At 40.2% G+C, this 22,289-nt stretch overlaps 1 protein-coding gene and 1 long non-coding RNA gene across 3 annotated transcripts in view; one reads left to right on the top strand and one right to left on the bottom strand.

Moving 5' to 3' along the window:
* Nucleotides 1–22,289, bottom strand: part of LOC133952233 (uncharacterized) — a 71,288-nt gene that overhangs the window by 16,109 nt on the left and 32,890 nt on the right. The window contains exon 2 of the long non-coding RNA XR_009920527.1: nucleotides 13,385–13,556. This is a non-coding gene — a long non-coding RNA (uncharacterized LOC133952233). The remainder of the gene's footprint in view (nucleotides 1–13,384; nucleotides 13,557–22,289) is intronic.
* ttc12 (tetratricopeptide repeat domain 12) lies at nucleotides 337–18,514 on the top strand. Of its 2 annotated transcripts, XM_062386597.1 has the most exons (21): nucleotides 337–479; nucleotides 1,114–1,268; nucleotides 1,516–1,537; nucleotides 3,649–3,726; nucleotides 3,844–3,965; nucleotides 4,522–4,581; nucleotides 5,078–5,149; nucleotides 5,847–5,907; nucleotides 6,466–6,654; nucleotides 8,880–8,949; nucleotides 10,185–10,273; nucleotides 10,648–10,816; nucleotides 11,398–11,493; nucleotides 13,254–13,317; nucleotides 13,403–13,537; nucleotides 13,691–13,783; nucleotides 13,971–14,039; nucleotides 16,585–16,686; nucleotides 17,360–17,459; nucleotides 17,658–17,886; nucleotides 18,355–18,514. In XM_062386597.1, exons 1-21 carry the CDS (start codon nucleotides 428–430, stop codon nucleotides 18,425–18,427), a joined length of 2,100 nt encoding a protein of 699 aa, XP_062242581.1. In that variant the 5' UTR covers nucleotides 337–427; the 3' UTR covers nucleotides 18,428–18,514. The 2 variants fall into 2 exon arrangements, with proteins under 2 accessions (XP_062242581.1, XP_062242580.1); XM_062386596.1 differs by lacking the exon at nucleotides 337–479 and having other exon boundaries at nucleotides 980–1,268.

The following is a 22,289-nucleotide window of genomic DNA, read 5'->3' as shown; positions in this document are numbered from 1 at the left end:
AGGTGTTTAAGAATGAGGAAAAAATTGGACCACCTAAATCCAGCGTGAGCAGTGCCGCCTTCAATTGCTTTAACGGATACATCAAAACTCACAATGCACGTATGACAACAACGTTGTCATACGTGCATTGTGAGTTTTGAAAAAAAAAAATTTATTCTGATTATCTTTTGTTTGAAACAACAGTTCGATTCCTTCAAACTCAACACATATTCGTGATCATCTTATACGAAATATTCTGTCGCAAAGAGACAACCCGGGCGGCTTCAGCTTTTCTTTACTGGATTTGGGGGCGGGCCCTGAAGGCATCGCGTCACCTGGGTAACTGGACGACGCAAACTCGTGACGCTGAAGTCAGCGCTCGCTAACACTACGAAGAGCTAAATAGCTTATTTAATAACAAAAAGAAGTTTGGGAGAACGAAAACAAGATGGAGAAAGTTGAGGACGTCGAGAGGTTTCTGAAGAATGTTGACAAAATAAGTGAGTAGAACAATTGTGAGTCATTTTTCAGCTTGTTAGCTTTGAACAGGCAGAAGGTTCACTGTGCCATATAGATTGATTTAGTAAAACGTCGACATAAGAGATATTATAAAGTTCACAATCCGGTGTTATTTCATCTATAGCGAATAAAGAATAAAGAGACAGATATTATTCATGTTATTAAGTTATTATTATTATATAAAGTACTATTTTGTTTTGAACGATGTCCTCTTTCATGAAATTGTGGGAAATTTATCATGTTCATCGGGTTGATTGAATATTGTAAATAATAGAACCTTTGTTGATTCCAAGTACTAACATTTTAAGATTTGTTAATTTTTGTGATCAAAAAAGATGATGAAGAGATTATTTTTGGGTTAACACTGTCCGTCAAACATTTAAAGACTTTATTTAGGAATGTGGTGAATTATGAAGGGGATTTTTCTTTTGCTATTTTCCTATGTCTTCTAGATTTAAAGATGAACTGATTAATCAAGAAAAATGGACAGATGAAACAGTAGTTATAGTCTTAGCTCGATATAGAAAGAGTAAATACACAATTTGGGCTGAATGAAATGTACAGATGTTGAATTGAAGTTTGTAAATAGTGGAATAAAGCACGAATTCTTCCCAGGTGAGTTGGTGAAGGAACTCAAATCTTCTGATGCTGAAGTCCAGCAAAAGGCGATGGAGGAAGCTGATTGCTACATTGCTGCCTTGGATGAACCCTGCAGGACAAAAGTCAACAAGACTAAAATCAACACAAACCCACCACTCCAGCCTTCCTCTGTAAAGACACACAGAGCCCTCCACACCTGCTCTCACTCCCCGTCTGCCTCTGTCCTTCTCACTCTTTCTCTACCTCTTTCTGTCTGTTTGTTTGTCTGTCTTTCTTTTTCTCTCACTGTCTCTGTCTGTCAAGCACATTTTTACAACCAGTGGTTTTGTTTACTTTGCCCCTTTTTGTCCGGTAGAAATGACAAGGTGACTAGGGAGGGATTTTTCTTCTTAACATTTGTCAATGTGTTTTCCCTAGGGTCTGCAGAATGAAAGTCCAGGTGAGCCACAATAAAAACAAGTCAATGTTTTTGTCCCTTGCGATGAATTGTATGTGTTGTTATCGATCATGTTACGCTTCTTTGATTAACAGAATACAGAAGAGAACTTAACTTCACCATAGAAATATATATTTAAATGTGGCTGTATAAAATATGCTTTTTCGCTGAATGATGTGCTTCACTTCACTGCTCGAGGCAGCTGTAAAACATGCAGTCCATTTCACATTTGGTTCCAGCAGCAAGTGTGAATATCAATGGCCTTGATTATGGAGCAGCCTGCTGTCTTACGTCAATCAGTTTTTCCGAACAATAAGGTGGAGGGGTTTATTTTTAGCCTCCAATTCCTCCACTACAGAGCATTACTTCAGGGCTGCAGTTTCTCATAACATTTGAGCCCTTTTTATTTAGCCGCACAGAAAAGTTTACTGCAGCTGTGACACTAAGGTTTTTTAATCAACTGTGCTTAGTTGACAGGTTGGTGACTCACCGTGTGTAGGGAAAGAGATGCATGGTAAAGTGTGTCCGTGGTATTAAAGTGGCTTGACCACGTCCTCAGTTCAGCTTTCTCCTCATTTTGTGCTATTTTTGTTAGTTTATTTGGCAGAGGGTTGTTAAGAGCTTAAGAATAATTCTTCACTCCCTTATGAAACAACCAAAATGCCACTGTGAGGACTTTCCTGCTTTGTAGAGGATGTAAATGATGGGTCATGATTGATTTGTTTTTCTTGATTTATTTGTCCAGAGGCCTTTTAACTATGCTTATAGGACGCAACAACAATATTTGTTGCTCAGAACACAATGTCATAGGTAAAATTAACATCAATGATGCTATGCTAGCAGAACCTGCAAAAGATTAAGATGTGATTTTGCAAGTCGCACCTCTTGATGGTGGCGGGATGGTTAGAGCATTGCATCAGGAGTTATCTCAGGTTCGTGGACATTTGCAGCCCCGCACTCACAGGAGTGAGGCTAAGACTAAATGACCTGCAAGTTCTCCTCAGCCACAACCATTAGTGGCTGAGGTAGTTGGTGGCTATCTTCACAGTGGCTTTGTGAAGTTGTTTGAGTTCCAAACTAATTTTAAGCAGAAAATAGTGTTGATGGGCTGAGAGGGCTGATTGTGATGGGGAGTAAGGTGGCCAGGCAGGCCATCCTTTGATATTCACATCATCAACCTGATATTTTGTGCTTCTGGATAGAACTACCAAGTCTGGGAGAGAAATGTCACTGCCAACTACTCTGGAGAGACAAGTCTTCTCTTCATGTCCACTTGCATCTCCCAACCAGAAGCACAAAGCAAAAATAGAGGATGAATTATTGGCTGTTGTTGGTGCTGTAAGAGTTTTTTCACCTTCCCTTCAGGGGACACTGGTAATTTGGGTAACGCTGCCTGGTGTTTGTTGGCTTCGATCCTCTGCAGGTAGAAACACTCAAACACTGGACCATGTGGCAAAGGCCATGAAAAAAGGATCTGTCTCTACATTGGTGTGGAGTACATTTAAACACTGAGAAGTTGCTGTGGTAATCTTAAAAGTTGGTATTCAACTTTTTTCATAAAAACTCATTGTAAGCACGTCATAATCGACTCAGCTCCTTGAATGGGGTATTCTGTATTCAAATATCCTTTCATCAAAAGCAACACTTTTCAATTCTCCCTGAAGTAAAACTCAATAAATGCAAATGAAATGCATCAAACCTTTCATACCGACGGAAGTATGTGAAAACACCACCACCAACACATCAAACATTTAAATCTCAAAGAAAAAGTAATTATATGCTTGAGACTGAGGAGACACCAAAATTGCTTTTACAAATTACCTCCAATTGATATCTATTAAATATCCGTCTTTTGGGAGAATAGTCTAGCAATAACACACAGAAGGTTCCCTGTGGGGATGACTTTCAAAACATAATTCAAAAACTGCTTTTGTAGCCTCAGTTGGGTTAGCTGATGTTGGCATTTTACTCATTTAAAACGTGTGACAGAAATCTGCCAAGGGGAAACTTTCAGTCCATCTGCAATGCGTAATATTGCCTGATGAGACATGCCCTTACAATTTCCTCATTTTTCCCATGTAGCACTTATGCTTCAGACTTTTTTTATTCACCAGGGAGTTTCATGAAGCTCATGGAGGGAGATGTGGAAGACAGGAGAGTGGAGCGAATTGCTCAACAGAAAAAAGCAACTGGTGAGAGATTCCCTGTTCTTTAAAGATGCCGTTTGATGTGAATGGCGTGTTGTAATTTGTGCTCTGCTAGGCTGACAACACGTAATTTCAATTGCTGTACTATTTGAATCCCCACAGCACTCAAAGACAAGGGGAATGAAGCCTATGCCCAAAAAGACTATGAAAGGGCTGTGAAGTATTACAGTGATGGTGTGGCTGAGCTACGGGACATGCAGCAGCTGTACACCAACCGAGCACAAGTAACATCAATGTTTCTCTGTTGTTCATTTTATTAATGATTCATCGCGACATAATGAAGAACGCTTCTAAAGAGTTCTAACGCGTTTGAGTACTATCTCCGGATTTTTAATTGCGATGTTGTTATGGCCACATGCAATTAATTAAACCATAATATCAATATGTTAACAAACTCTGCTAATAATGCTACAGTGTGGCCAGAATTATTAGCCCCATCAAGAGGGATTTGTTTTCACCCCAATCCATTTGCTTCTTTCTTTATAAGCAACAAAAACTTTGACCACAAATTACCAATAAACTTAGTGAAAGGATGTGAGGCAGATCATGAAAGAACCTGTTCAATTTCGTTGAGGCTCGTTATCTTAAGCTCCTTACCTTTAACATTGCGAGATCGAACGTTTAAAAAAACTAACATTTAAAAAAATGTCCATAAGAATAACTCAAGGATCTTTATGAAATGGGACCTGGTAGAACAGGGTATGTGCTGTACAGGGTGCCACTCTATTTTTTTGTCTGCTTTTGATGCTCAATTACGGTCCTATGTCTAAATCCCCCTAGGCCTACATCAAGCTGGGAAGGTACAAGGATGCCATCAGTGACTGTGAATGGGCTCTGAAGGTAAGGCCTGTGCCAGGAACTTGGGTCATTCCCCTGCTGCCTCATTTGTCAAAGTGGCTTCTGAGGCATTGTCCTTGTGGACCTGGGACCTCAGGGCACATGGGTGGTAAGAGAATGGGTTGGATGTGTGAATGGTGGGCGATGCTTGGTCCTGTGCTGCACTCAGGACATGGGTCAACAGTGGTGCAAAAATGTTCTGTCGGGAGCATTGTGATGTGAATTGAACATTCGAGTGGATGAAAATGAATAGTGGTTTTGAGTCATAGAGTTGTAGGATTGCATTGAAATGACTAGCTTTGGATAATGAATAGTTCCAGGAAGGAACTTTTCCAAAGATGTTCTGTAACTCCACCATCACCAAGCTTTTAAATTCAGAATATTTCTTCCTCACTGTCCTGGTGTTATCTATGCAAAAATGTGAAATCACCACATGCAGATGTGGTGCTGATGAAGTGCTCTGACTAATACACCCCCATGATCACTCTCTCTCTACCAGTGTAACGGGAGGTGCATTAAGGCTTTTGTGCACATGGGCAGAGCATATCTGGAACTGAAGAATTATAATAAAGTGAGTATAATTATCGCTCAATATATCCCATCACACCTGTTGCTCTCTAAGATATGTTTAGTCATACCAAACACACATGCACAACACACCCATGCAATGGCAGGCAAATTCAACCTCTGCATTTAACCCATCTGTGTGCAGGACACACAGAGCAGTTAGCGACCATGTACGGCGCTCAGGGAGCAGATGTTGGGGGAGTAAGGTGCCTTGCTCAGGGGCACTAGACAGGGTAGGGAGACTCTTGGATTTTTGGACAGATCAATCCAGGTTCGTCTTTTGTTGTCTCTCCGTGGATTTGAACCTGAGACGAACCAGAGACCTTCTCTGCCCATAGTCCAAGTTTCTGCCACTTGGCGTCTCACCGTCATAACTACATCATAGGAGTAGTATGGCTGGAATAGGGAACAAAAGTAATATTAATCCTGATGGAAATATAAGCATGAAGAATGGAAGCTAAATATTATTTTAAAGGTATGTCCCTTCATTTGAAAAGGGACGTATATTTACATTATTATATCTGGTAGCAAACTATAAAATTCAGTTTCAATGTGCGTCATAGTTTTTAATATACCACACTGTTGTGCTGAGATTCTGCAAACTTGTGGAGCGGCAAGGATCCTATTGATTTCCATTGGCCGAGGAGAGACCAGTGAAGCATATCATAGCCACTGACGAACCAAATTTTTCTCTTTTTCAGTCAAGACACTGCTTTGAAAAGATAGTGGAAATTGAACATGGAATGGAGAAGATGGTTAAAGGTAAGTGAAAATAGGGGTGAGGTCAGGAAACGTTTGTTCTCATGAGGAATTGGCTATATATAAAACCACAGTTTAAGTTTTGGTGCCATATATGCCACTCAAATCCGCTTAAATTATAGAGAGGCTCTCTCTTGTTTGTTGTCAGTTATGCTGCCTCGCTGACTGCAGCCCATTTAATGGCTTGACACGCTTTCATGACAACCTAGAGCTTGTCAAAAAAATACATTGTATTTTCTCCCCAATGTAATTATATTGTGTCCTTCAGTTTTTTTTTTAGGATTATCAGAAACAATCCATCCTTCAGTTATTCACAGTGTTTTGTGTAGCATTATATTTGTAATGCATACCTACTTTTAATACAGAATACACACTTATTTCCACCTGAGCACATGTTCACAGCTCAGGGCGGGAGGGAAGGTCGTCTCAGGGTGGTTGCTCAGTTTACTTTTTCAGTTCAGCACGGTGCAGTACAGTTACTGCCGTGGAATACATTTCTGTTATATCAGTCTGCCTCTTTTCTTCTTCCTTCTTTTTATCTCTTTTGTTTTCTCCTTGCAGAATACCTGAGCCAGGTAGATATGGAAGAGAAGAGAGAGGCTCGGGAAATGAATGCAAAGCTAGAGTTTGACAAGGGAGAGGGGAAGGGGACAACCGTTCCTCAGTTGCTGGAGAATCTGTCAAGGCCCGACCAGACTCCCCTCTCCTACTGCGGAGGATTGGAGATTCTCTTGCGAGCAGTTACTGACTGTGAGTGATCCTCTGGAGAAGCCTTGCACAATTACCTTTCTCCTCGAATCTCTTTGTACCACTCTTTCCTCAATAACCTGCTCCACTAGTCTACAAATACACAATTTCTTTGAGCCTGAAACAAGTGCAAACAATCAACAAGTGAGGTTAAGAGCACTTGAAGGAGTTGAAGAGATGAGAGGATCTCAGGGACTCTCTGTAAACATCGGGGCATGAGGCGACAGGACTAATTAACTTGCTATTTATCATTCAATGACAATCGTAGACCATTTGCCGCCTTGTAAACAAAACCATGTCACCACAATAAAAAAAACTAAAACCTCAGCACTGCCACGATATAAAAAAAGGTATATACACTCTTTCACCATGTACTGCGAAATTACATTTGCATAGATGTGACGGTGGCGAGTGACATTTCTAAAGTTGACATGATTTGATCTGTGATTCGTCTCTGATCATCTCAATTAGAAGACTTACATGTTTCCAAGGCCTAGGATTGCTGATGTAATGTGGTTACTGAACTGCTGAGTGGACTAGTTCTAAGCCAGCTGTGACACGTAACATTGTTATTCACCTTACTCACCTTATGAATATTTAAAAATAAAATGACTGATATCACTATTTGGGGTGGTTGGGGGGGGGGGGGGTAGAGTAGAGGGTTATTATTGGATGATAGCAAACACTATTAAGCCTTCTGAAGCCATCACAGGTGCAATTTAATGAAACATCTGTGATGGCAGGTGTCTACTCCAAAACTTCAGAACCATACCTTCACTCACTCCGGTCAGATTTGAAGTAGGAGCACTAATGGTGGTATCTATCCATTCACTTTGTAGATATATGACAGCCTGCCCCCGAACCCTCTAAATTATGAATGCGCACAATGGGTGTTCCAATTCTCCAAAACCATAATTCGGTTTGATTTTTTTGTTCAAAGCCAGCTAAATAATAACCAAAGTGCTCCCACACTGCTGAATTAGATCTACCTGGCTTTTACTGCAGGTGAAATTAGAACAGATAAAGTCACATAACACACATTCATAGCCCTTTATACTTATTACCACGGCTGGTTTAGGATCAGGGCAGCTGCACATTAGGCCTGGTTGCCTTGTATCATAAAAGTATAAAAAACACATAAAAGTGAATGAGGGCACACTACAACTGTTCATAGAAGTAGTACAACAAATAATGGGAGAAATGGTTATAAAAGAAAAACCATGTGTATTTGCTTTACTTGGTTCTGGCACGGTGCTTGTTGCTCAAGGTTACTTTTCACACAGACTAGTCGGCCCTGTAAGGAGAATTGTGCTCTTGTGCTGTCAAAGTGAACATTTGTAAGACATGACGCATTTCACCTTGAGCGCCCGTCTGATAGAAGTGGCATCTGGTTGAAAACTAACTGATATTCGTTGACCAAGTCCTCTACTGAATGAAAAGAGGCCATAGTAGACAAGCAGCAGTTGTCCCGACCTCTTGCAGCTGCCAACATTTTTGTGAATGTTTTTGACCCAACAAACGACTTTGAAACTTCACACTGCTAATATAACTCATTCTTAGCTACTGCCACGAGGCAGAAATTGCAGCTTTTTTTCTAAAAACAGCTCAATGTAACAACTTATCAAGGTGAATGGCCTTTCAGCAGTATTTATGTAGCTATACATCAGCTAAGAAAGAAGTTGTGGATAGGTTGTTCTGTTACATCACGTTTCCGCCCCAATAAAAAACATATATAACTTCAGATCACATAGTTTAGGAAGTAATGGACTGAACTGGACATTGTCTCTATATATGCTGTCCTTTGCACAATGGAAAACAAGTCTTTTCCGGTTGCTCTTTTTCTTCCTTTTGGATGAATACATCCAAAGGAAGAAATGGGTTATAACCCATGATATAACGCCTGTCTCACGGTGCCAGTCAACTGAAAATGGCATAACTTACATGACTCACAACTGATAGGAACTAAGCAGGGCTTTCATTACCAACTTTCATCCCTGAAAGTACTATCCCGCTGCTCTGCTCTACTTTCTACATTCTCTAGCTGAAAACACCTGTACTTGACTCTCGAAGCATATTTCATTGATTCTCTTCTCTCCTTCCTTTGACTGTAAACAAGGCAAGCTAAACTAATAGAGAGGGCTGTTGTGTTTCCCTCAAACCTCAAGGCTACCCGCTGATGATATATTGTTTTGTGTCCTCTTACACTATCTCCTGTTCTCCTCTAACAGGTAACGGCCAGACCCTTTTCAGACTGAACAATGGCTTTAGTATCATCGGCAGCAATGACTTAGTGAGGAGGTAAGGAGACCAGAGGGAGAGGTAGAAGTTGGCCCACAGAGGAGCTCTGACAGATGGACCCAGAGACAGGGGCATACAGAGACAATGACGGCCTAAACTAAAGCGATCATTCTCTGGCCTCTCTCTGTCTGCTTGTTTGTGTGATCGCCCAGAGAGGAAAACGATGATCATGCTGGAGATTGAGATGAGTGCCGAAATGAGCATAGGCTCTGTGTTTTGTCCTGAAAGAGCGAGTGTTTTGCACGAGATACCAATTATGACTCCCTCATGTCAGCTCAGTGAGGCTATTATTAACTTGCCACATACTCGCTGCCCATTGTTAGCAGTGTTATTATTCAAGTTAGAACATAATGCGGGGTAAGTAGAGTGCAAAGAAGAAGAAAAAAAGAGTGCAAAGAAATTGCAGTCTGAGCTTGATGGAAGCACAATAAGGATACTGGTATAAGGAAGATTTACCAACTGAAAGTTCTGTGAACCATATGTAGCAAAGAAGAGCTCGCCACTGCTGCCACCAAACTCATCCAGAACATACAAACAATTACAGAAAAGACAAATTAAACAATACAAATATTTTGCTGAGATGTAAAATTACCTTCACCAAGGAGGTTATGTTTTTACTTCTGTCCATTTGTGAGTTTATCAGTAGGATTACAGCAAAAGAAAGAAAAGAGATTCACTCAAATTGAGTAGAAAGATTTATGTCATGGATCTTAATGAAAAAAAATCTGGCACATTCAGGGAACTGAACGGTGGTTTGGATTGATAACATTAATGGGACTTTCGGGCCTTGGCAGTGGTGTGTGCTATACTGATTCTATTGTAGTTTGTAAATTCTTAAAAACCTCACATACAGAGACAGAAACAACATAAACCTTCAGGAAACAAGTTTCAGTGATGTGTCTATTGCAGACACCTCAAGCTTAAACATATATATTATCATGTGACAGGTGACACAAGTTACAGATTCCATCTAGCATCAGTGCCAGAAGACTCAACGCCCATAACCCCTACCCCCCAAATATCTATATGAAATGTTGTGGCATCTGCAGTCTTTCTGATTTGCCCCTAAAGTACATATTATTAACAATTGCCATGTGTTACATTATTGTAGACACACATTTGTGTACCGTTTTCATTATGCGTATTGTCGCGTAATGAAAACGGTTCAGTTTGATTTGTATTCTGACAGTTTGAGGAAATAAGAACGGCAAAGATCAAGTTTCTTCTTTCCACAGTTGCCTGTTGCAGAAAACAGTGGATGCACACAGTCGGGACTTATGTCTGTCTGTTCTGAGATTGTGGAGGGCTCTTTGTCGTGGAAATGGTTTGTAGATCATCCAGTTACAAATTTTCCGACTTGGTTTATGTGTCACTTTTGGCTCTCATTGATTCAGCAGAAAACCGAGGCAGGAATTAAATATTATCCTCTATTTAGGCACTGAGTCCTCACTGCACAGCTTGACTGTGTGATACTAAATCCTTTTCTCCTATCATGCTCTCATTTGTTGGTAAATCACACGAGCCATGGGGGCTGTAACCAACATTCTATTCACTTTTACTGTCACGATTTCTTTACACAGCTATTAACAATGTGTGCATGTTGATATACGAGAACAACAAAGCATATATTGAGGACAGCAATGCAATGCTCATGTGGCGTGTCCACTTAAATCATTCTCTGTTTTCCCTCGCTTTCAGATGAAAACCAGAAGATTTTGATGATGTGCCCAGTCACAAAACAGGCCACTGTTCACTTGTTAACATCAGAGCATGTTGCAGTGCAGAAAGAGTGTCTGGCATTACTGTGTTTGTACTCACAAATGCCACATGGCAGACGCTTGGCTATGGACAGCCTGAATATGCACATGTAAGACATTTCTGTTTGTGTTATACGATGCAGCTGAAACCAGCAATAACAGAGCTGGAATAAAAATGACTCTACGCTCTTCCAAACCCACGAACAATGTAGAAACGCAATTATATATCATGTAGAGATTGTTGGCTTCCTGTACATTCTAATAACCCTAGTTATTGAAACTTTTTGGAATCCTCCCATCCCTGGTAGGTATTTAAATATTTAATATTTCCCATAATTTCCCATCAGGCTCTAGGTTATCCCAGGGCCATACATTTTCTATGTGTATTGCTTTGTTACCAAGTTTAACAAATTACATCGGATGACCTAAGGGATTTCCTATTAGCTTTATGTCTGATAATATGTGAGCTGCAGCAGATTGGATTTTTAAAAAGTTAGGAATAATGAGTAATATTGTTGCTCATTTTCTGTTATCACACTTATTGATCTCAAGGTGCACACCTCCATTAAAGCAAGTATTCATTGAAACCGTGGAAAATGCTCAATCAGAACATGTTGTTTAGCGGACTCACACTTTTTCTGTCTCTATCTCTCATTCCTTATCTCACTCTGCTCTTAATCTGCCTTTAAAGGTTGGTGAGGAACCTTGTAGCGTGTATCTTACTGCCCAAGCAGCAGCTGGAGAACTCAGCGGTCAACATTCTGGAGAACTTTGCAGCAGAAAACAAGTATAACGGATAAACAGCCAAGCACACAAAACACTCTCTTTACATCGTGAAAAAAAGAAAATAAATTGCAGATACTCTACAGAACTCAGAATATGATCCACAAGACAGGCTGTTATCTTCCCATATTGTACAATATATTTCTATTTTTAATTCACTCTAAAATCCACCCATGAGACGCGAGGTCTCTGGAGAAACAGAAAATGTGGCCTCTTTAATAAATCAACATGTGCTATACAAGTGTTAATGTCACTCAAAGGCAAAAGGCCATTGGAAACCTGCTTCGCTCTCTGGCGCCTCATAAAAACAGACATGAAAGGACGACCCAGGCTCTCGAACACAGCGGGAAATAAGTCGAGGTGTCAAGCAGTGAAACGGGGGGGATCAATTTTCACGGTGTATAGCTCAAAGAGAGTTACTCAACTCTCTTTCCTCGTCCTTTTCTTCTCTTCCCTGTGGAAGCTCAGCCAAGTCAATGTTAGGCTTTAGTGGATATTTATGTCTCAGTGAAAATTGATTCGCAGCTTGTCCAAATTCCACAACATAACACTGCAATATTCCAACTATTTACTTAACTCTGATAAGACATTATTTCGATTTATGTTGTTCACATGAGTTGCTATTTGAAAATCATATTCCTGTTTACATGTTACAGAGCATAGCCCGATTAAGACTAACATCAACATTAAGTCCTACTACTTTTTACACTCCAAAATTCTGTGAAGACAGGTTATAATAATAATTTGCCCAGGTTCAGAGTACTCCACGTCTTATATTTTGTATGTTTTTGTATGTATGGCTATTTTCTTTATATCTATCTATCAAGCTGTCTGTCCATCGCATGCATGTGATATCTCACTCAAGCCAAAAATCTTTTAATTTGGTAGAAATGTTCACTTGTAGTCCAAACTGAAGTGACTAAAACACAATTTTTTACAATAATTCAACAGCTAATCTTGACAAGATTTCACACAAATTTCTAATGAAATTATGAAGTGACAATATTTTATATCCAAAGGGACAAATGTCATTTTTCAACATCGCAAAATGAAAAGGTTCTGCACAAAGGGATTTTCCTGTTAATAACTCACCATAACTCAGGAACAGAAAGGGAAATTGTGAGCAAATTTACTGCAACTTGACTGGTGGAGGCTGTTATAATACACTGGCCTTCAGAACAGTGGAGGAACAAAGCAAATACATCTGCCTCTCATGACAATCAATGCTTTTACACCTGACGTGAAGTGCTATGTGGATGACTCAGACATGCTGTTTGTTTTACTGTGTAAAAGACCAATCGGGACTGTGTGGGGTTGTTGGATGCACTAGGCACTTATTTGCTCACAGTGGAAAGAGGCACCACTTATATGTGGTTTACGTTCAAGCTTTTACCTGCTCAGTTGACAGAGTTGTTGATTTGTTTGCTTGTCTCGCGCTGAGCAGTGAAGAACTTAAACTTCAGGTCGCTCATTGTGATTGTGAGCAGAATGTTGTGACGTACAGGGATTGACCGATATGGCAGCTGACTAGAATTTATTGGTTGCTTTTTGCGTGGTTCTCACGTTGAAATAGTGATGCATGTGTGATAACTTAAAGTTGCTCTTTGATTCCATACTGACTATTCCAATATTCATAAGAATATACTGTTAATCAGTCAACCCCTAGTTTATACTGCCTCTGTTTAATAGTGTGAATATGCACATACACTTTAACGCAGTGTGTCTGTCTGAAATGTGCAAAGAAATGTTAATTTTTTCTTACAGATTTCACATTCATTTAAGGAATACGTTGACCGAGTCTGTCATTGTGCCATTTACATCAATACTGGTAAGATGTATAGGTTTTTGTATACAGTGTGTGTGTGAGTGTGTGTTTATAAGGCAAATATACATACCTCTTTCCGATTTTACAGAGAAGTATCAACAAGAACAATCGTCAGATCCTTCCACCGCTGCTGTCGGCCATTGGCTCTCTGGCTCGGGACGCCGTCATCCATCACAAGCTTGCTCATGATCCAGAGTGTTGGGACGCCTTTCCGATTGCCATTGTTAGTATGATTACAGCCTCTGTTCAGAAAGGCACATCGTTTAATCATTGAATTATTCATTTGAGTTCAGGTGCTACAAGACAAAGAATGTATGACATAGCAGTCTTGTACATTGTATACAATTCATTCATGGAAGAATCGGTTTCATTGCAGAGGCAGTGCAGTGCATGTGAATACAAAGAGATCCTTTACCCCATGCTTGGATTGATCATCAACCTCTCAACTACACCTTCTCCGGTCATACAGGTGACACACATGACAACCGCTGTATTATGAGTACACTTTGCTGCTAAAAACATTTATTGTAAAAGACAATGGACCAGGGAAGCGGATGGAGTGTTTGCGTCGGCCATGAAATGTGGTGTCACCTATTGAGGGGTGACATGTATGTGAGAATTGCCTTGGTCACTTGTCTGTCCCTGCCATTTTGCAGGAGCATGCTGTTTCACTGTGTGACTGCTGTCAAGGCCTGCTCAGCGACAGTGACGGGGGAGTTATCACAGTGAGTGAACCTTACTTCTGCTCGACTCTTTAGTACTTAGATGGGTTCAAAAAACATTCATGTAGGATTTAGAAACCCGAACACGCTGACATCATTAGTGAGGCTTTCAAGTTGGTCGATGTCTTATGGTTTCAAAACATAACTTCGCTGATGCTTGCTGAAAATGTTGGTTTGTTTTCCAAACTTGTTTATATCCTATAAAGCAAAAGCCATTTGTTCAGATAACTAGAAAAAATACATTTGTCTTGAGCAACAAGCCTTTTCCAGGGCTTGTGAGCTCATTGGCAATGTGCCACAAAAGAAAGTAACAACAATTCACAATGTTCAGAGGATCCTGTGTAAGTGTCATACAGTTGATTACAACTCCAGCTCTTGGTGCCGTTGCCTGTGCTAATGGCTGTTATGGCAGTTTCACACTGCCTGTGCAAGGCCCCTCAGAGCAACACACTTCCACCCATCTGTCTCTTTCTTCCTTTTTTAGTTCTTACTTGTCGGCTGGCTGGCAGCATTTCTGACTTGTCACCTGATGTCGTCAGCGTTTTATATTTACACAATTTGTTCTCTGCTCTTTTCTCAGCTTAGCTTACTTTTAGCTTAGTGCACTCACCAGCCTACTCAGGTGTTGTAAATGTTTTTGGAGGAAAAAGCAGTGTTACTCATCTCCATTTGTATTTCAATTCACTTTAATATCCCATTTCAAGGCAGAGAAGCTGGTTGGGACCTTGGAGCTTGACGTTCAGTGCAGAGAGTAATATCCTCTATGAAGGCCAAGTCACACAGCCATTAACTATCACTGAGTTCAACGACAGGGTTTTCCTTCATTTCCATGAAATGCTTTACTTCTCATTGTGAACTTGCAAGACTCCGCCATTGCACCTCACACAGGCAAACCAGAGCTAAGTGCTCTGACAAAAGATCACTCAGCTACTCCTTGAACTGGAGACTTCTGCTTTTAGAAGAAACTGACGACCCTGCTATACCTATAACATTCTGTTTTGCAGGACAATCACTGCTGGGTCAAGATCTGGTGTAAGACAGGCTAACCTATTTACGTACGTGTTATGCCTCTGGTTTCATTGCAAGTTAGACAGATTAACTAGAAAGGTATGTTGGTGACATCTGGTGTTTTTTCAAGATTCAAGTGCTAATACTTAATTGCGACACAACTCAGTTGTTTGGAATTTGCCTCAGTGTGCCCACGACATGACAACAATCACGACATGACACATAACAAGAAAAGAAACGAAAACCCCCTCGCCGTAAACATCACAACATACATCTGTGGATGTAAAATACAGAATACCTTGTGCCATCAGTACTCCACTCAGAGACAGCTATTAAATTCTAAATGATACATTTTTCTTACAGATGAGATTTCCAAGAGTTGCCGGGTAACATAGCCCAAAAAGGTTATTGTGAAGTCTGCTTGTTGCCCACACAAACCCCACAGGGAAGGGTTCAAGTTAATTAAAATGTATTTATTCAATTTATTTGCATGGTTGTCAAGGCATATCAACACTTAACGGTTGCTTTTTTCAATCATTGTAACCAGGTCCCTGCAAAGCAAGCACAATGGCTAGTCCTTTCCTTCAATAAAAGTGGCAGTAACTATGCTGACACATAGTATTTTTGTTGACTTGACTGTGAACTGTATTGTATTCATGAATTGTCAGTGGGGCCGTATACAACTAGTAGACCATAGGCTCACCATCCCTGTAATTAATGGTCAGGGTTTGTTGTTGTCACTAACCTTGTATGTGCTATTCGGAGCTGGGGGGAGGCAATACGGTGTGGTTCAATCAGAGGCTATTTTGTGAAAATGGCTGCCTCCTGCTGCTCTGAACCTAGCTGATGAGAGCAGATCTACTACTCAACAGAAAGCTGAATTGGTTAAAGTGATAGATAATCTAACCCATGAGTTCTTCATCGATCATTCACTCAAATGAGTGAGTTGTGCCCTTACTTAAAACTAACTCTCTGAAATTACTAATTTGAGCTCTAAGTATACTCATTTCATTCCTTCTATAGTTATTCCTCTGCTCAAACCACATGATTCCTACCCTAAAATGTCGCAGTTAGATTAGTGCAACAATATGAGATTCTACACAAGCTGCCCGCAAAAAAAGCATGCAGTAATATGTGACCTTTCTCTAAATCTCATGCTTACATTTATGATTTGTTTTTATCACCCTATATAATCATTGAAAGGGTCACTACAATTTTATTTTTATTCTAACAGATTTTCACACAACTCTTTCACCATTAATACAAGAAACTAACTACTGCAGTTGCTTCAGGCACACTCTATAAAGCTTCATGTCTTTATTTGTCTATTCTCTGCCTTTTTTATTGCCACAGTTCCCTTTTGTTTTGTCTCCACTTGGAGCTGGTTTGTCCTTTTCACTTTCAGCTTTCTTTGTCCCATAGCTATTGTCCCTTTATCTTGTGCTGGACTTACCAATTTCTCCTCCATCTGCCCTCTTCTACTTTACTCAATCTGTGGTTATCTCCACTTATAATGCCAACATTCCTCTTTGTCCTGCAGAGAGCCACAGGTGTGCTGAGCACTGTCCTCCCCCAGTCCTCTGAGGCTGTGCAGCTTGTTATCCAGAGGGGTGTTGTTCGGACCATGTGTCAGCTGCTAAAGGTACATCCAGAACACACTACAGCGTCCTTGAATAGGTCACTTGTATTTTATATGCGGAATTATGTTAATGATGTTTTGGTTATTACGGATGAAGACCAGAGGCACCTTCCAAAGAGTTCTCCTGCTGAATGTAGATTTTTTTTTGTCCGAGGTGTACGAGTAACAAGGTTCAACTCAGCTTCTGCGATGCGCATGTGTGAATGACAATGCATTTGGAGACGTAAAGTAGCAGCAGAGAGGGCTTGATTAAATCTGACTTCAATTAAAACCAACACAAAGTAGACTCTATAAATCTGAATAAATTGGCTTATGATTCCGCCTGTCCTCTCACTGCACCATCAGTGTCCTGTGACACACACACAAAGGAGTAAGGACCTCAGGATTTGTTTTTTAGAATACTATATCACATTATAACTATACTATAAGTGCAACATATATAGAACTTACATCCCCTGCATTACAAAAGACTTTCTGATGACCTGGCACATTGACTTCATATACACTTAAAAAGTCAATGTTATAAAGTATGGAGATGAAAACACAACTACCCTTTTTCCGATGAGGTAAACCTTACTCATGGATCTGAATATGATCACTTCATACATTGCATGACATGAATGTAAAGTGAGAGTTTGCAAACACGTCCGGGTTATTTTTGTATCTGTTTACCCAGGGAGCAGGGCAGGATGCCACCAGATATGCCATTAAGACCCTGACAGTGTGCACTGCTGGCAGTCATTTGGCCCGAGAGGAGCTGCTGAAGTCTGATAAAAGTGAGAAATGATTGACATGTTTCCATCACTCGCACAGGCTCCCTCATTAGTCCATGAATATTATTTAAGAGTTGACCCAAAATGGAAATCAAGTGTGTGTTTGTGTCTACATGTACATGCTTGTGTGTGTTGATATATGTTAATATATGTAAAAGTATCTCCTCTTCCTTTTTTGATGTAACTTAATGTTCAACACAGAGCTGGCAGTCTTACGTCATCTGCTGGATTCCAGCTGTGATGAGTTGGTGTTAGGAAATGCAGCCCTCTGTTTGGCCAACTGCCTTCAGTTGGAGGGAACTGCCAGCAATCTGCTGGGCACTGATATTGTGAGGCTGCTGCTACGCCATGCTGCTGGGGATGCAAAGAAGACGGCTGTGCAGCTAAATGCAGCGATTGCTCTGGCGACGCTGTGTCGATCTGAGCCCAGGTGCCCTCTCAGCCCCACTACACACACCACCCATGCACAAAGGGAAGGAGCAGTGACAGGCTAAAAGAAATACCGCATTGACAGCTATATGCAAACAACAAATGTGATCACAAAAAATCATCTTACGACCGTCTTTAAGATGGCCAAGATAGATGGGAGGTGCTTAAGCTTAAAGTGTCACAGCCAAGGGTTGGAGTACATATTTAATATTTCCATTGGACATTTCAGTTTTTACCTTTAAATATATTTTGGGAAAAAAATCATTGCTGACATAATGGCGTAGTGTACGTAAATTGATCAGGATTGTTTGTGCCTCTACAACGGCCAGTGGGAACAATCATTCTTTTTCTGACTGGGTTGAATTTGTGCTGATCTTTAGTTCCCAGGCACATAAATTCACAAATTATGGTTTCAATTCAATTCCAGCCCACTGAATACCAAGTCAATGTGTTTTGTATTAATTTCCAGACATACGGAAAAGGTTCGAGAACTACACGGCTTTGAGGTCCTGCACTACTGTGTGAAGCTCATCAACTCATGACAAGCATATGTTATACATTCATTCATGTATTGTTCTCTTCCAACAGAAACAAAATAAAAACACCATTAGACCAAACAGGCATTTAAACCTGAATTATGTCTTTTTTAAGTAGAGTTTTTTAAGAAAGCTATGCCTGTTCCAAGAATAATCTAATATTTACTTAGTGTAGACAAGACAGTGCTATTACTTGCTTAACCCATATAAACAAGATTAAACATGAGCAATGTACTTAGCTCTCCTTGTTTTTTAAGCCCCTGAGAATTAACAGTTAATTTTCATGAATACAGTCACTTACATTAAAACGATATCAATAGCTTATATCAAAAGTCCAAAATGGGTCCTAAATTCTGAAGTAGAAATAAGGCAGAAGAAACTGCTTTAATCAATAAGAACCCACTCTGCAGAGTTCAATTGTACAGTGGTACATGAACTGTAATTGTTGGATTGTAACACTGATATTGATCCAGCAGATTCGCACACTGATGGGATTTGAACGTAGACGTGGATCAGAGAGATGTGCGGTTGAGGCTTAGCATAGAAGTAGAAACCTGGCACTTAATCGTTAAAGGTCTCTTATTTACCATAATTACTCAGTATTGCCTCTCCAACACTCGGTTTTACTGCTGGTCTCATCATCTGCAAAGTCTAAAACATTTTAAAAAGTATTTCAAGTGTTTTTATACCCAGTATTTTACTTTTTATAAAAGTTTTAAAGGTTTCACTGTCTGCTGGTGTGTTATGTATTAATCTCACTATAAAAAAAAATCACCTAAAATAAGGAGTTTAATATTCAGGCTACATTGATTTCACATTCTCTTTTATGAGGTGTTACCCTCTTTTTATGTCTTTGATTTGTCAGTAAGGTTTGGGTTTTAGCTTTTAATGCGTTCTTTTTATTCATAAATAAGGAATACATATTTAATAATGAAATGAAGGTAAAACTTCTTAAACGATTTTTTTTTATTCCTAATCTCTTCAGGACCTGTTTCAGAATTGTTTTAAAAAACTAATTCGAAGACTCCAAAGTAGTAATATTTAAAATTTTCAATGAACATATATTAACGAAAGAAACTAAGTTAAAATAATTTGTCAGTTTGCCATGCCAATACTTTTTGTTAATATAAAACACCCCAAACAACAAGCACTAATAGCATTGTTTTTGATTGTACTATAATACCTACATATTACCGCCAGTGGACTATACTTTTTCTACTGTTGCTGCAATTCTAGATGTAGATATCTAAAAATACTGCATAATTAGTAATTTATGACATGGAACTCTCCAAGTGTCCACAATCACTGAGGGAGATAAGCTAAAATGGAGTGTTGGCAAGGGTGCTCCCTTCAATCCTCAAAACAGTATTGTACACCTGACCTACTCAAAATTATATAGTAGCTTTAGGGGTAACCTGACATTTATAGTTAATGAACTCTTCAAATGTATGTGAATATACAGCATTGATTCTTGAAGAAGGACAGCCTTTGGGGGAAAATTGACATGTTTTGTTTTTTCTTTTCAGTGAGGGCCAAAAAAATATTTCCAAGGTTACCACACAGAACAAACAAAAGGCACAACTGTCACAACGAATCTGCTTATGGGAAAGGGAAACACAATTGGTCACGGCACAGAAGCAGCAACTACAGAGCGCACACACCAACACACTGCAGCAGCAGCAGTGGCTGCCAAGCTTCCAGGGGTGGTCTTTTTTTGGCACCAGACCAACACGACCTTATGAGAGAATACAAATCACTAAAGCTTTGGCTGTAATTGTATCAGCGAGCAGCAGGCGTTTTATTTCCAGAAATGGGGAAAACGTCTCTCACACCAACGGGACACAATCCATCAACTATGAGGATACACATCGAATCAGAAACCCCATTGATCTCTAATTATGAAAAGATTGTTTCTTTCTGGCTTCACACTCTGCTTGATGTTCACAGAAACATGGACTCTCTGCTGACAGAGGGCCAGTAGTTCCAGTCCAATCTGCATCTCATCCTCGTGTAATTGATAACCCGGCTGCGCTGTGTAATGACAATAATGACAAACGGTACCGGGCAAGGATGAAAGGGGGATTTCAAACCTGGGGCGAAATGAGCCTCTGTTGAGTATGAGGCAATCCATCTTCCAAAATGGTACAGCAGAAGATTCAGTGAGAGGAAGCACTTTGACGAACTTGTGTTTGACTTGCCAGAAAGATCGACCCGCGTCCACTGAGAAATCTGTGGGTCTGCCTGCACGGTCACCTGATGCCTTCCTCAGCATCTCTGACTCGCATTAGATTTGAATCAATTTACTACCTCGATACTTCATTTACACCGACAGTCGAACGGAGAGCAAGAAGAAATACAGAACAGGGAAATAAGGAAACATTTTCAAGAATTGTAGTTTCGATGTGAGAGATAAACTGGGTTTATCCTTTAGTAAAACTAGAAATCATAGTCAAAGCATTCGGAACAATTCCCTAGTCAAATCTTTTTTCTCAGATATAGGAGCAGTTGCATTTAAATGACTGGTGTAGCCAAGAGGTCGCCGGTATCACATAAAGACACCTAGAAACAAACGAGGCACATCGATGGTAATAAAACTTCTGTCAGTAAGAGAGTGAGCTCGACAACCACAATTCTCAGGGGGATTTTATCGCTCAAACATTATTCATACTCTGATGAAACCAGTTGAAAAATGGAAAGAAAAGATGTTTGGAAAAAAATGTGACCGCCAACTACAGTCAACAGTGAAGTTTTTCAGTTTGAACAGCAAAATGTTTTCCACGTTCTCTGGAAAAACTTTAGAAATGTGTTTGCTCCAAATCAGCATCTGTACTTCAGCAGTGGGTCGGTAAATTACACGGCTGTCAGCGCTGAGGCTCCCCATGGCGCTGGGAAACGTGTTCTTGCATCACATCCAACTGCATGGACGAGGTTGATTGAAGCTCGTAGCGCAACTGTCAGCCTTCTTAAGTGGAAACTCCTGAATCCAACGCTCTGGCACGAAGAGATGATCTTTCAAACCCTTCATTGAAGAGTGTAACACTATCTAAACTTAGCTTGCATACAAAGGGACCTATGTTGAAGTTGGGACCCAAGGTTTTTTGCCAACAAGTTTGCATCTATATTCTGTATCGTTTCTTTCAGAATCAATACAGAACTTTGACAATCAGCCGTCTATGCTGACACTTACAACAGTGCCAAGGAAGACCTCCTCTGAGAGACTGACAATGTCTGGACTTGTAGGGAATCCATCAAAAATGTTAGCTTTGATGACCATGTAACAGTTTCTCTAATTAAAAGGATTTAATTCAGAGAGTCACTAATGGTCCACAATCTAAAGCTAGCAGATAGAAATGAGAAGGTGTTGACTGTCGCTGCAGAAGATGAGGACAAAGAGAACGTTAAGACAGAGGGCAAGCAGGGCAGAGAAATGGAAGAGACAAAAGGAGATACTGGAGAGGCAGGATGAGGACGATGGAGCAGGGGGAGATGAAAAGTTGGAGAGCAAAAGAGAACAATCATTTCAATCTTGTTAAACTGAGAGGAAAAAGGAGGACATCATTAATACTGGACTTGGGATAAGCTAAAATACAAACAGGGACGGGAGAAAAATGGAAACCCACAAGGCCAAGAAAAATAGAGAGGAAGGTGAAGACACCACAAGGGAGGACGATGCATTGCTGAGACACTACAAAGATCCAAGACAAGAGGAAGTGAGCGTTAAGAAAGAAAAAGGTGCTAGAGGTAAAGGTGTGACTAAAATAAACACATAAAGATGAATCTGAAAAGCAGAGAGTCGATGGCAAAGGAAGGAGCAGTGGCTCAAAGAGAGGAAACGGCAAGAGAGGAAGACATCATATATATAACAGGG

The sequence above is a fragment of the Platichthys flesus genome, chromosome 4 (assembly GCF_949316205.1).
Source record: "Platichthys flesus chromosome 4, fPlaFle2.1, whole genome shotgun sequence".
Taxonomy (NCBI): Eukaryota; Metazoa; Chordata; class Actinopteri; order Pleuronectiformes; family Pleuronectidae; genus Platichthys; species Platichthys flesus.
Note: the sequence above shows the minus strand (reverse complement) of the source record. Positions and strands in the feature narration are given on the sequence as shown.